General features: G+C 43.1%; 1 protein-coding gene across 3 annotated transcripts in view; it reads left to right on the plus strand.

Moving 5' to 3' along the window:
* Positions 1 to 239: 239 nt before the first annotated feature.
* SUSD4 (sushi domain containing 4) overlaps positions 240 to 14,511 on the plus strand; it is a 78,258-nt gene continuing 63,986 nt past the window's right edge. The window contains exons 1-2 of one of the 3 annotated variants that reach the window (XM_053383081.1): positions 240 to 874; positions 1,503 to 1,730. In XM_053383081.1, the coding sequence (XP_053239056.1) occupies positions 1,538 to 1,730 (193 nt within the window). In that variant the 5' untranslated portion in view covers positions 240 to 874; positions 1,503 to 1,537. The remainder of the gene's footprint in view (positions 875 to 1,502; positions 1,731 to 14,511) is intronic. The other 2 variants (XM_053383082.1, XM_053383084.1) reach the window with 2 other exon arrangements.

Genomic DNA, 14,511 nt, shown 5'->3' on the forward strand with positions numbered 1-14,511 from the left:
AATCGCATCCAGTTTACAATGTTAAAGCAAGTTATTAAATGCCAACCGCCTCCTTCGGCTTCCTTCTCCACCTCTCCAGGTGTCAGTTTTGGAAAATGGCCGCCACTTCAAAAAAGAGAGCTGCCACATAGGAGTTAGCTGCATGCCCCTTTACTGTCGGTGGCGATCCATAAGGGATCGCGACCAACGTGCCCCTCGCCCAAGCACCCCCCTCGCGCTTCGGCTCCAAAGGCGCGTTTCCCCTTCCTGAAGGGCGGGAGGGGAGCCCGGCAGCCCAGGCGCCTCCTTCTCCGAAATGCTCGCCGCTCTTGCAGCAGTCCCAGAGCAGGCTTGGTGACAGCCTCGGGAGCCGCCGTAGTACTGAGGATGGCTTCCACAGCTGCCGCCGCCGCCTCCTCCTTCTCGCCCTCCTCCGCTCGCGCTCCTGGCGCCCGTCGTTCGTCACCGGGAAAACGCAGCGAGGGCCGCCCGCTCCGCGCGCCAGCCGGAGGGCCCCCCTCCCGGGAGGAGCAGCAGCAGCAGCAGCGTGGCAGGCGGCTCGTGCACTAAAGCAGGTGCACGCTCAGCCTCCTCATTGGTAGCAGCTGCGGCAGCCGGCGCCTCGCGGGTGTTTCTCTGCTCTTGCCTCCTTCTCCCTCGCTCCCCTCCTCCTCCTCCTCCTCCCCTGCAGACAGGTAGGATGAGCGCGAGCAGCGGCGCGCGCCGTGTGTCTCTCTCCGTCCTCCTCCTCCTTCTCCGCTAGCAACTGAGGGGAGTGCGGACTCGAAGGCAGCAGCGGCGGCGGCGGCGAAGGGTCGCGTGCCCTGCAGCGGTAGAGCTTGGCTAGGGGGGAAGGCAGCAAAGAGGCTCCCTCATGCAGGCGGGCAGCTCTCAGGTAAGGAAAGGGCGCACTGCGCTGCGGACGGGGAGGAGGAGGCGGGAAAGCCGAGAGGGGCTGGTGGCCACCGAGGGAGGGTTGCGGCGGTGGGGGAAGGTGAGAGACCCGAGGAGGTGAAAGAACTTCGCAGCTCTCTCTCTCCGTTTCGGCGCCTTGCCAAAAAACCGCGCGGGGGACTCCGACGCGCGCCTCCCAAAGTGACCGGGAGCTCCTGAGAAGGGGCGGGTGGGTCGGTCAGAGGAAGACCCCCAGCGGCGGGACTTTAGAAGGGAATGGAGCCGCGGCGCCGAGGAACGGCGTATTCGTCGTCGGCTAGGGACCGGGGTGAGGGGTGGAGGAAGAGGGGAGTGGAGTTCCGCCGCCGGAGCGGGGCTTTTTTCTGGGTTCGGCTAAGGTGACGTTGGTAGGAGGGGGTGGCCGCCCCCCGGCGCGAAGCCTGGGGAGGGCAGGCCGGTTCTTGCACGCAAAAGCACCACTGCCATCCTGCCGCCAGGGAGCGCGCGGGGGGCGACCCGGCGTGGGATAGGTTTTCCTTTTTTGCAGGCGGAGGGCCAGAAAGTGCGCCTCCTCCGGGAGGGGGCGGGAAGGTGTGCTGAAGCAAAGCTGCCTGTTCCTGTCGTTGCAGACCGTTGCAATCCCGATGCCCTTTGCGGATGAAAGATGTATCATGGAATGAACCCGAGCAGCGGGGATCCGTTCCTAGAGAAGCGGCGGCGGCAGGAGCAGCAGCCACCGCCGCCGCCCCCACCACCTCCGCCGCCCCCGCTGCTTCAGCGCTCGCAGTCCAGACTCTCCCTGGTGGTCCTGTGGTTCCAGCTGGCTCTGTGCTTTGGCCCCGCGCAGATCACAGGCGGTGAGTGAGCGGCGAACTCATGTGACAGGCAGAACCGGGAGGGAGGGAGGGAGCGAGCGAGGCTGGCAAGCTGCTGACGGGCAGGTTCCCCCTTCGCGTAGGAGGAGACAGCCTCCGGCTATTGATCTCCTATGCACAAATGCTAAAAGGGGGGGAAATTATCATCCCACGGTCTTGCCCGGCTGCTTCTCAAACCAGCCAATTCAAAAAAGGGGGAAAACCCAGCCATCCCAGCTTGAAGGCAAAGTGGCCAGCCCCCTCCCCTCATTGCAAATGCTCAGGGGAATGACCTCTTAAATGACTGCTTCCTAAACGTACTGAAAATGAGGATTGCTTGTAAAGAGCAGAAGAATCTGATTCTTCCTCTAAAGATGCTTCTGTCCTCCTAGATACATGGAAGGACCTTCTCCCAAACACGGAAGGTTCTTCTTCAGGAAAGCACATAGTCATCAATCTGTTCATGCTCTACTTCATGCTAAAGGGAGAACCACTGTGTTCCGCCTTCCAAGAAAAAGAGATATTAATCAGAGGAAGTCCAAGCACCCTTGCACTCCCAAATGTACATGAGGAAAGGCTGCACACAGATGCTTAGTGGGGGAAATACTTCCTCTCGGCCCTGATGATAAAAAAATTAAAATCCTCCTACAGTGATATGAGGCATCCACTCACATGGTTAGAAATCCCCCTGGGATACGCCAGGCATATATAAACAATGATCTGAACAAATCAGTCCTTAAATATTCGGGAGTCTTGCACCCCCCTCTTCAGAGTAACAGGCTGAGATAAAACAATAGCTATTGGCGATCAGCATTTGAAGGCTGATCTGATATAAGCAGAAACCCCACGCCCAGTGGCTAACCCCGAGACAAGACTGGCAGTGAGGGATTGTTGTAGCAGTGAGACTTCTTATGCAGCCAGAAAGGGCCAGTGAGATGAGACGAAGATCTTAGTCCACCAACCCCAACTGGCTTTTCACAGTGACCCTTCTATGAAACTATGAGCTGTCCAGAGTACTAGCTGAGCTAAATGCCGCTGTTAGAGCAAATTTGCATGTATCATTTTTGCAAATCCCCTCCCCACCCCCACTCTTCTAAAGAGAATTTTTGTCTTCTTTTCAACTTTTGGGGCCAGCACCAGAAGAAAGTCCTTGCAGTGCTTTCAGAAGAGTACTGTTCCATTTGGGGATAATACTGGAAACTTTCAAATCTTTGTTTATTCCATCAACTTTGAAAACTCTTTACTTAGGATTTAAGGTTTTGGTTATTATTTCCAAACCAGCACTTAGTTTGTTTGTTTCTCCCTAATATTCTATTATTGTGATGTGTTTGGAACAAGACAAGCTATTACCACCAGTTCAAATAGGCTCTCCAGTTAATGTTGGACTTCAGCTTCAGTTGTCCCTGACTGTTGGCCATGCTGGCTGGGGCTGATGGGAGTTGGTGTCCAACAACATCTGGGGAGCCTACATCCTTGGTTTATGTAATAGTGCTGTGTCCAGATGTGGCCATCAAATCCCTCACATTTACTGAAGGGAAGTCTGTATGTGAAATAACTGCTTGGGTTTCTCATGTGGAGGTGGTTGAAAATGAGATGCCTTTCAAGGTTAGGTGCCAAGCTGGGAATCAAATAGTATGTAATGCCTCTTGGTTTTAACGGGAGTCTGAAGGTTTTTGGTGGCCGTGAAGACGGTCATCATTGGTATGCACTCAGCTTCAGTTTGTATCTGTGGTCAGATGTTTTGTGCTTCTGTGTACGTTTACAAGGTTGGAGCTGCTTAATAGAGGAGATCCCATGGGAATGATCTAGGCACAATTCAACATAGGATTTAAGCTCATTGAAACCAATGGGTTTATACACATTTAACTCTGCTAACTCTGTTTAACTCTCTCTGCCTGAGAGTTTGCAGGAAGCTGTATGGGTACTTTGGCAGGAGATCCAAGGACACAAACAAGCTGATGTTTAAAAAATAAATAAATGAGGGTGTCTCATATAGAAAATAAAAACTAGAGGGATATACTAATGTTTTGAAGTGCTGTGAAATGTGTGATAGTGTCACTCAGTTTTCTGTGGGCCAGCCAATGGCAGACAAACAAGGCAGGTCTTTCTGCAGATAAGGCTTTCCACAAAACCTGGCAGTGCAGGCTTGTGCATGCAATTCCCATATTTTCCCCATTTCTCAGATTTCAGTAGGTGGGGATACTACCTGACCTAGGCACTATGGCATGATGTTAAGTGCTGTGCCAGATGGCCAAGATTTGAAACAGCTTTGTAACCACTGATGTTTTTACATATTTTCATCCCACTGTGGGCATTGCTTAATTACAAGAAAGCATCATTACTGCTGCCAGATTGCATTGTTTCTTTTGGTTTTGTTGAGGCTGCAGTCTTTCTTACCCAGGGCATCTCTCCTGTGCTTGCAATATTCAAACCAGAAAAGGGAAATGGAGTTCATTTCTTAAAAAAACTTACCCCCAGGTTGTAATGACTGCCTTTGCAGGTGAACCATGGCAGCTATCCTTCTGACCTTTGTCAGGATTCATGCCCTGAGAATGAGTGAATTTCCCTGCTAATTTTAATCTAATTCTGCCACCAAATGAAATAGTTATAAATACTTCCTTATAAAGAAGAACATGCAAGGTTGATGTTACCCACAATAAAAGTCCCTGGACCTATATGTTTGTAAATCGGCAGGCTTTATCCACTCTGGAGGGGCTAGTGTGCATTTTCATCAAGTTATTTCAGAAGGAATAAAAGTTAAAAATCTTTTTTAAAAAAATTCCAATGGTGAATATGTAACAAACAGAGATAAATGGAGTAAATTTGGGTAGTCCCTGAGCAGAATCAGGCAGCCTGCAAAGCTTGAGGTTGGTTGTTTTCTCAAGTGCCAAATTGGGATCTGAACTGAATCTTGTGGTCATTGCACGCCATCAACATCTGTACTAATATAAGTGTTCTCTAGGTCTAATGGTATTAAATTGTACATAATAAAGCTAAATGTGAATAACTGAGCTTTTATAGAAATAAGCCTAGTTCAATTCAGTTTTATTGCTGTCAGCCACAGGCCACCATAGAATAGATGGAGAAAAGTACATTATTAACTCAATACGAAGTCAATACAATGCAAACCTTACAAACAATTGTAGCAGACATTTAACAGCAAGACACTAATATATATATACATACACACACACACACACACACACACACACACATACACACATATATATATTCTGCCAAAGAGCAAAATAAAATATCAATAAAACAAATACAATCTGCACAAGATATTATTCCTGCAGAGAATAGAAACAGATTCATTTTTTAAAACGAAAGAATTGTGTTGAAAGCTGACCTCTCTCTCTACTCTAAAATGCTGAGAATAAAGTAAGCAATGGCAAACTGTTCCATGTAATAATGAAGTGCCTGGCTGTTTTAATGTTTGGTTCTGTAATGGATTCAATTAATGGTTGCCTGAGGACAGAATTTAACTTCTAAACTCCTTTTATTTTATATCTTCCTGCTCTGAAGGCTCTGTTGACAGCAAGGCTCTGCTGTTTTACCCCAAATCAATATAACATGCAAACATTTTCTTTTTCTTGTCAGTAACTCTGTAAAGAATAATTCCGCTTCCATATTATTTTTGCTCCCAAAAACACAAACCTATAAAGGATGCAGAATAAAATTATTTCCATAAGTAAATCTAAATGAAAAGCACCTAGGAAAGTTATACAGTACATTCTTTTCAGATCTTTATGTTCAGCCAGTGATACACTATTAAGGGTAACACATGATGTTTGCCTTGCTTCAGCAATAAATGAGGCAGTTGGTGTGTCAGTGCCTTGCTTGTGGAACTCTTTGTCCTTTAATATTAAGCATGCACCATCAGTACGGTAGTTTGTTTCAAACACCTGCTTAAGACTCTTCTGTTTACACAGACCTTTTCTGATGCATTGCTCAGCAATCAGCTATTGTGTATCCCTGTCTAGATGTTGACTAAGCATTTTTATCCTATTTTATGGATGTGTTATGTTCACCGCTGATATACTTTGTTTATTGTGCTGTATATAAGCCTACATACCAGACCAGATTCAAAGTGCTTGCCCTTGTGTTTAAAGCTCTGAATAACCAGGTTCCTAAGTATCTGAGAGAACGCCTTCAACCACACAGACCTGCCTGCGCCTTGAGATCTTGGAGAAGTACATAGCGTAGTAGGGACTCAGGGAAGGGCCTTTTTGAAGGCGACTCTGTGTTTTGTAATTCACTCTCTGCTGACATGTTCCTGGCCTCCTCATTACACTGTTGTAGAAAACGAGTCAAGATATACCTCTTTTGGAATTTTTTTTTTTTTGAGGAGGTGTGGGGTGAAAAAATTATAGATTCAATGTAATGCTGCTGTCTTTCTTCCCTGTGTTGGGACTTAATATAATTGTTTATATTTCATTGTAGGGTATTGTATATTTTTCTTGATGTAAACCAGGGTCTACTGGTGAAGGGTGTAATACAAAACCCTTAAATACATGGGGGGGGGGGGAATTAAGAAAGTGATATAACTTGTTACCTATTTCTGATAGGAAAACGATTAAGGGAATTTTAATTTGTGTTTGTGGTGAGTAACATATTTTGTTCGGTGCAACTGTTAATGTATTTTGTTCTGTCTATGAAACACTGGAGCGATGGAATTTGCCAACTGATGTGGGAAAGTTTAACGCTGAAGAAACTACACAGACCATTTCTTCTAATAATCCTGCCAATCTGAAATTATCTGCTATCTTACTTTTCAATGTGTTTAGAGAGCCTGTTGCCTAATTTGTCTATAAATGATTCACATCTACTCCTACACTCATAATAAAACAGCACATTTTATTGGGGAGGTTTGATGGTGGTGGATATGTTAATAAGTTACATATAAACTTGGACTTCTAAAAGAAAAGTATAGAGCTTATAAAACTCTGGATTTTCATGTTTAAGTTCCTTATTGGACTTTGCCACCTTTGCTCAGTTAAGAACATTGCAAAACTTAGTAGCAACAGCTTCTTCAGGCATAATGTAGTCCAAGTTAAGCACTTTAAGAGCATTTTCTCCCTATCATGCCTCCACTGGAGGAATCCTTTTCAGAGGATGATCTAGAGCAGGCATAGGCAAACTCGGCCCTCCAGATGTTTTGGGACTACAGGTCCCATCATCCCTAGCTAACAGGACCAGTGGTCAGGGATGATGGGAGTTGTAGTCCAAAAACATCTGGAGGGCTGAGTTTGCCTATGCCTGACCTAGAGCTTCCGAAAGCAAACATCACAATGCAGCATCCCTCATCAAAGGACTGTGAGGCAGAGCAGAAGGATTCAGGGCCTTCGGGGTCACAGTAACCTAACCACCTCAAGACACAGAATATGAGGTGGAAACAGAGTGGCCACAAAGTCCTAAGGAGCACAGGCACCTAAAGGTGCAGGCTCCATCAATCAGAAAGCTTGCCAGAGGAAGAAGGACCCCTTGGGACTTATGAGTTAGCTATTCCTTAGAAGTAAACCAAATTTCCAAGCAACATGGATGTCTTGCAGCTGCATTCTGGGTGTGGCACTGAAGGCTCGTGTTTAGAAGTCTTTCATTTGAGGCACAGATTGCTGGAACAGCAACTTTATACCAGATCCTTGACCACTGGTGGAGGAAGAGGAGTGTGGCCCCCGGCAGCGCGATCCCGGTGGGGTGCCATCGCTGCTGCTCCCCCGCCCGCGCTGGGCACCATGCCCCTGCAGGCGGCGTGCCACACCCCCAGGATGCACTCCAGCCCCACCCCCGCCTGCTCTCCACCCCCCCTGGTGCTGGAGCATGAAGCTCCGCCACTGTCCTTGACTTGCATCCCTGTTTGCTTGGGCCCCCTTTTTTGGACCTCCCCTTGTTTCTAGACCTTTTCAGTACCTGCTGAAAACCCATTTATATTCTAAGACCTTTGCCTAGCAAGCAATACCAGTTGGCTTCTGTTTGTTTTCCACTGACCTATTATTATTATTATTATCAGTAGTAGTATTATTATTAGTATTATTATTATTTTATTAACTGGCTTTATTTTTCTGTACACAGTCTTGTTGCTGCAGTGAAAGGTGATATAGAAATATCTTTAACTTTAGTTAATAATAAAATGGGTCTTAGGAAACTGTTTTCTAATACCTTGTCAAAAGGCTCAATTCATGCTGTTCATGGTCCCCTTGATTTTTCATTGATACACCTATACATGCTGCAGTTATCCTAATAGGCTTAATGGGAGAGGGTTGCATATTTGAATTCACATCAGCATTTATTACAAATAGGTTCATAGTCATTTTTAAAATGAATTTACCCTTCAAAGAGTGCATGAATGGATGCATTTAATTTGTAGGCCTGCAGATAATTTGTTCTGTTTCTGAAGCTGGTTGGTTTGTATTGCTAACTTGTGCAATAAGCTCTGCTGCACCTTGCGAATAGATTCCATATTTTTCCACTGGGTTGTTGTAGTGGACAAAACAGTTTCGCTTTCATGAGGTATTATAGGACAAAGAGCAGCCTTGTACTTTTAAAGACTTATCTGACTTGCAACACATATATTGTGCATCAAAGTCCATTAACAGCATGACTGGTGTTTTTGACATGGAGTTAGGAAGCAGCCTCCTAAAACCCATGTCATATTGTCTTATTTTATATGGAATGACTTGGCACATTACATGGATATTCCCCCCCCCCCGAAATAGGCATGTATATAAACCTTTCCCACCTAAGCACAGCAAAGACATGCAGGTTTGCTCCTGTGACTTAAATGTATAATTAGGAAAACCGATTTAAGCTTGCACACCAGAGAGAAAATTCAGACATATTAATGTTAGGTTTTTGCTACCACCTGCAAACTCCAACTCCAACAACTAACTGAATCAAGTTCTGATCTCTGGAGTTCTGTATGAATACTACTTAAGTGAACCAATAGATTAATTTTCTTTATGGGAAATGGTTTATATGAAATGGGTTGCACTTGTACAGGACTAGTTGTGTGAGATAGCTCTTCAAAGTGCACCCCAGCCTCAAACAGGGTTGTTTCTAAGGTAGGAGTGGACCCATTGAAAGTAATGTACATAGGCTAGTCATATCCATTAATTTCAATGTCTACTTTGAGTAGACTGCTCTTTTCTTTTTTTCTTTTTTTGCAATCTTCAGTAAGCCTCTATTTCTTAAAAATGTTTTATTAATTGTACTTATAGCCTCTCTACACCAAATGGTCCCAAGGTGGATTGCAAAAATTCTCACAATTACAGCAAGTGAATTTTACATAATAATAATAATAATATCACAAAAGTAACCAATAGCAAAGTTAACAACACAGCGGCAATGCACAGCAATGCAGTCCTGTGTTTATGGAGCTTTGCCAAGTTAACCTGTGCTATGTATGGAAAGCTGAGAAATGAAATTGACAAGATGTTCTTGTGCTCGTGGGAGACATGTCCTGCATAGCAGAAGGGGGTGTGGAGTTTCAATAATAATAATAATAATAATTTAATAAAGAAACCAGAAGACCTGAAATAACTCTGGAGTTGCTGCAAAGGAGATAATTCTGCTGATGCTTGCTATTTCAGTTTAATGAGTCTCGTGGCAAGTGTTTGTGCACTCAAGCTAATTTATATATTAAAGCCATTAAAAAGGTATACCAAATAATGGGAGATGGAAAGGTGGGGTGGGGTGGTGAAGAGAGATTGTGCTACTTCTCATGGGCACTGTCCAAGGTACCCAATTAACTTACGGAAAAATTGCATTCCACTTAAAATTTAACAATTGCAGTGAGTGGGTTTCTGCCACCAGAACTATTGTGGTTTGGGTGCTGGCATCATGCGACTTTCCTGCAACAAAAGTGCTAGTTTGAGAAAAAGCACCTACATCTCCTGCAGCAAGTGCACTGGCTTCAGAAGAGAGAGCACAATTAAGGTCCTCATCTATACTGCATTTATATCCCATCTTTTTCTTCAGGGAACTAAAGGTGGCATACAGGGTTTTCCTCCTCATTTAATCCCCACAACAAGTGTAGGTTAGGCTGAGAGGCAGTGACTGGCCCAAGGTCACCCAGTGAGCTTCAGGCCTAACTAAGTGAGGATTTGTACCCTGGTCTTCCAGGCCCTACAATAACCACTGCACCACGCTGGCTAATACAGTAGATCCAAACAATATGTGTAAGGATCTTCAATACAGAGCCATAGTGTGTTGTGACAGAGGACTGGTGCTTCTGCAAAGGGCCACGAACAATGAGACAGCAAGGAAGAGTTTATAGTACTCCTATATATGGTTTGTTCAAAAAATAAGAACTTAGTCAGAAAGAACTGGGAAGAATTTGGTTATATGTACAGAGGAGTTAAGGGATGCGGGTGGCACTGTGGGTTAAACCACAGGGCCTAGGACTTGCTGACCAGATTACAGTGGAAGGAGAAGAGATAACCAATCCGAAGGAAATCAGAAAGGGATTCTTGGACTACTATAGAAGACTATATAAAAACAGAGAAAGAAACAATCTGAGGAAAATAGAGAGATTTTTGAAGGAGAAAAGGGTGCAGAAGATCCCGACAGATAAAAAAGAACAATTGAATACCCCAATTGAAATAGAAGAGATAAAAGAAGTAATAAAAGATTTAAAAAGGGGAAAGGCTTCAGGGCCAGATGGATTCACCGCGAGCTACTATAAATAAATGAAATCTATTTTGATGATGCCATTGAAGGAAGTGATGAACAATATCTTAAGAGAAAGAGAAATTCCGGAAACATGGAAAGAGGCATATATTACATTTATTCCAAAACAGGACTCAGACTTAACTCAAGTGAAAAATTACAGGCCGATCTCATTGCTAAACACGGATTATAAAATATTTGCAGGAATCCTTGCGAAAAGGTTGAAAAACATATTACGGGAAATCATCCATAAGGATCAGGCGGGTTTTCTTCCAGGCAGGCAGATGAAAGATAATATAAGAAATATAATCAATATGGTGGAGTATCTATCTGCCAGGAATGATAAACAAGCCATAATGATGTTTGTGGATGCGGAGAAGGCTTTCGACAATATAGCATGGGATTTTATGTTGAGAAACCTGGAATATTGGTAAGGAGTTCTTCAATGGAATAAGGGCAATTTATACAGAACAAAAAGCCAAACTGAATATAAATAATGTAGTTACAGAAGAAATAAAGATACTAAAGGGAACAAGACAGGGATGCCCACTTTCGCCATTATTATTTATAACAGTGTTAGAAGTCCTTCTGAACTCGATTAGACAAAACAAGAAAATAAAAGGAGTGACAATTGGCCAAAACGAATATAAGATTAAAGCGTTTGCAGACGATTTAGTAATAACGATGGAAGAACCAACAAGTACAGTAAAAGAAGTATTGGACGAAATTGAACAGTTCGGAGAAGTGGCAGGTTTTAGATTAAATAAGAAGAAAACGAAAATGATTGCGAAGAATGTGGATCAAAGTGTAATTGAAATAATGCAACAGCAAATACAGATAGAGGTGGTTAAAAAGGTGAAATATCTAGGAATATGGGTAACTCCTAAAAATATAGATTTATACAAGAATAATTATGAACCAGTATGGAATGGAATAAGAAAGGACCTGGAAGTGTGGGGAAGAATGAAACTGTCATTTTGGGGAAGGATTTCCACAATTAAGATGAATGTGCTACCAAAAATACTATTTTTATTTCAGACTATCCCCATAATTAAGGGGAATAGGATTTTCAAAGAGTGGCAAAGAGCGATTTCAAGATATATTTGGCAGGGCAAAAAGCCAAGAATTCAATTTAAGTTGTTAACAGATATAAGAGAAAGAGGAGGCTTTGCCCTGCCTGACTTGAAATTGTACTATGAGGCATCATGCCTTTGCTGGTTGAAAGACTGGGTTAAATTAGAAAATAAGGAACTGCTTGACTTAGAGGGGTTTGACAACAGATTTGGATGGCATGCATATTTATGGCATGAGAAAAAGAAAGTCCATAAAGGTTTTGAGAACCACATCTTCCGAGGTCCTTTAATTGAAGTATGGGATAGGTATAAAAACCTATTAGAACCTAGAGTACCACACTGGCTATCTCCTTTAGAAGCTATGAGTGTAAAGAAAATTAATATGAGAGGCAATTGGATCACATATGGTCAATTGTTATTTAAAGAAGGAGGAAAATGGAAAATGAAACCATATGAACAGGTTAAAGAACATGTATATGACTGGTTGCATTATTTTCAAATAAATGAAATGTTTAGGAAAGATAGTAAAGAATGTGGTTATGCTGGCAAGGATTCTAAATTTCAGACTGAAATAATAGATAATGATGTTAAAATTTTATCAAAATGTATAAGCTGTTGCTAGAATGGAATTTAAAAGATGAAGAAGTTAAGTCGGTAATGATTCACTGGGCCAGAGACTTTGGTTATAACATACAATTTGAGGACTGGGTAAGACTTTGGAAAGAAAACTTAAAATTTACAGCATGTATGACGTTAAAAGAAAATGTTATGAAAATGTTTTACAGATGGTATATAACACCGGTAAAACTAGCGAAAATGTATAAGACATGCAATAAGTGTTGGAAATGTAAAGATAAAAAAGGTTCTTTTTACCATATGTGGTGGGAATGTAAGAAAGTGAAAGACTTCTGGGAAAAGATATATACTGAATTGAAGAAGATTTTAAAATATACATTTATAAAGAAACCAGAGGTCTTTCTGTTAGGAATACTAGGAAATGAGATAAAAAGAAAGGACTGTAAATTCTTTCAATATGCAGTGACAGCCGCAAGAGTGTTACTGGCCCAAAAATGGAAACAACAGGAAATACCGACAGTGGAAGACTGGAGAATGAAGCTGTTAGACTATGCGGAGTTGGACAAATTGACAGGGAAGATTAGATATTTAAGAGACCAAAAGTTGATCAAGGACTGGGGGAAATTTGTGGAATATCTGGAAAATATAAGTGAGGGACAGATAACGCTAGAGGGATTTAAAGAAGCACTGTGAAAAATTAAGAAGTATTGTCTAAAGGGAATAGAAAGAAAGATATAAATAATGTCAATATAAATCTAAGGAATGCGTAGTTTAAATAATGACTATGGATGATTTATGGAAAAGCTGAAGGAAGTCCAGAAAAAGAAGAATTTGTGAAAAATTCGATGTGAAATTAATATGTGTTTTTGTTTTTGTTGTAAACCAATAAAAATTATTTTTTTTAAAAAAGGACTTGCCGACCAGAAGGTCGGCGGTTCGAATCCCTGCGACAGAGTGAGCTCCCGTTGCTCGGTCCCAGCTCCTGCCAACCTTGCAGTTCGAAAGCACATCAAAGTGCAAGTAGATAAATAGGTACCGCTCTGGCGGGAAGGTAAATGGCGTTTCCGTGCACTGCTCTGGTCCGCCAGAAGCGGCTTAGTCATGCTGGCCACATGACTCGGTAGCTGTACGCTGGCTCCCTCGGCCAATAAAGCGAGATGAGTGCCGCAACCCCAGAGTCGGCCATGACTGGACCGAATGGTCAGGGGTCCCTTTACCTTTACCTTACAGAGGAGTTAATATACTGGGAACATAAGAACGTAGGAAATTGTCTTATACTGGCCTATCTAGCTAAGTATTGTCTGTACTGACTGGCAGTGGCTCTTTGGGATTTCAGACAAGGGCCTCTCCCAGCCCAACGTGGAGATGTGTGGAGCTGATGGTCTACCACTGTGTCACAGTCACCCTAATAGCAGCATAAGAAAGCTAAGAAAGTGCACAACTGCACTCGGAGGTGGCATGGCTCCTGTCCAGTGTGCTGGCCAGGGGCTACTGCCCATAAATTGCTAGGAACCAGTGGATGACAAACTGTGAGAACAGCAATTGGCACCATTGGGTTCGGCCTGGGTGATGTTGACAGTTTGATGATTGGGGTTTGTAGTGGAGCTAAATCCACCAGTTAATGAAATGAGGCATTAACTCAGAATAAAGAAGTAGGATCACACTATTTTGTCTACTTATTGGCATGCAGCGTATGAAGCAATGTGTTAGATGCCAATATAAAACATTCTCGTAACACTAATAATTAGTATTCAAGCAGCATAAGTACTTATGAAAGAGACAGACATTTTTCTCTGCATCACATCACACAAACAATGCTGCAATATTTTAAGACCCTGTGTGCACAATGTAAAACTGAAAAGACTCAGCCCACTCCAAAAGACAAATAAATAATGTAGTAATTAGGGGTGTTTTGGTTTGGTTTTTTTTGCTAGCATAGCTTGAAATTCTAAGTGCCCTTTACGAACAGCATAATTGGGACTAATTTGCTTATTAACCTTAACCACAACAACCTGGGAACCAAATGACAAGGGAGGCAAAAGAAGGGCTTATCATTGTAGGCAAAATGAGCATGTCGGTGAAGTCTACACAGTCACTTCCGCTCTTCTTGTTCTGTGGGCAGTGTTGCACTATATAAGGTAATTTAGCGGAAGAAACTTCTTTGCAGATGACTAAAAACACCCGCTTATGGGGCATGTGGGGACAGGGAGAGGTATGCCAAATGGCACTTAATAGTATGGAAAGGTCTGGCTAAAAAGAAACTCCAAAAGGAGAAATGGAAGCAGTCTGTTGAGAGACACCCCTCTGTATGCTAGGCTTGAAGCAACTTGCAGAAATGTTTGAACCTGAAGTCCATTATGGTATCCTGGTAGCATCTCAAGTGCGGTGCCTGTGGACACCCTTCCCAAAATTTTACCATTGTTTAAACTGAGGGTTGTTGTTTTTTTGCAAGGGGTGATTATTTG

Source organism: Podarcis raffonei, chromosome 3 (genome assembly GCF_027172205.1).
Source record: "Podarcis raffonei isolate rPodRaf1 chromosome 3, rPodRaf1.pri, whole genome shotgun sequence".
NCBI classification, from domain to species: Eukaryota; Metazoa; Chordata; class Lepidosauria; order Squamata; family Lacertidae; genus Podarcis; species Podarcis raffonei.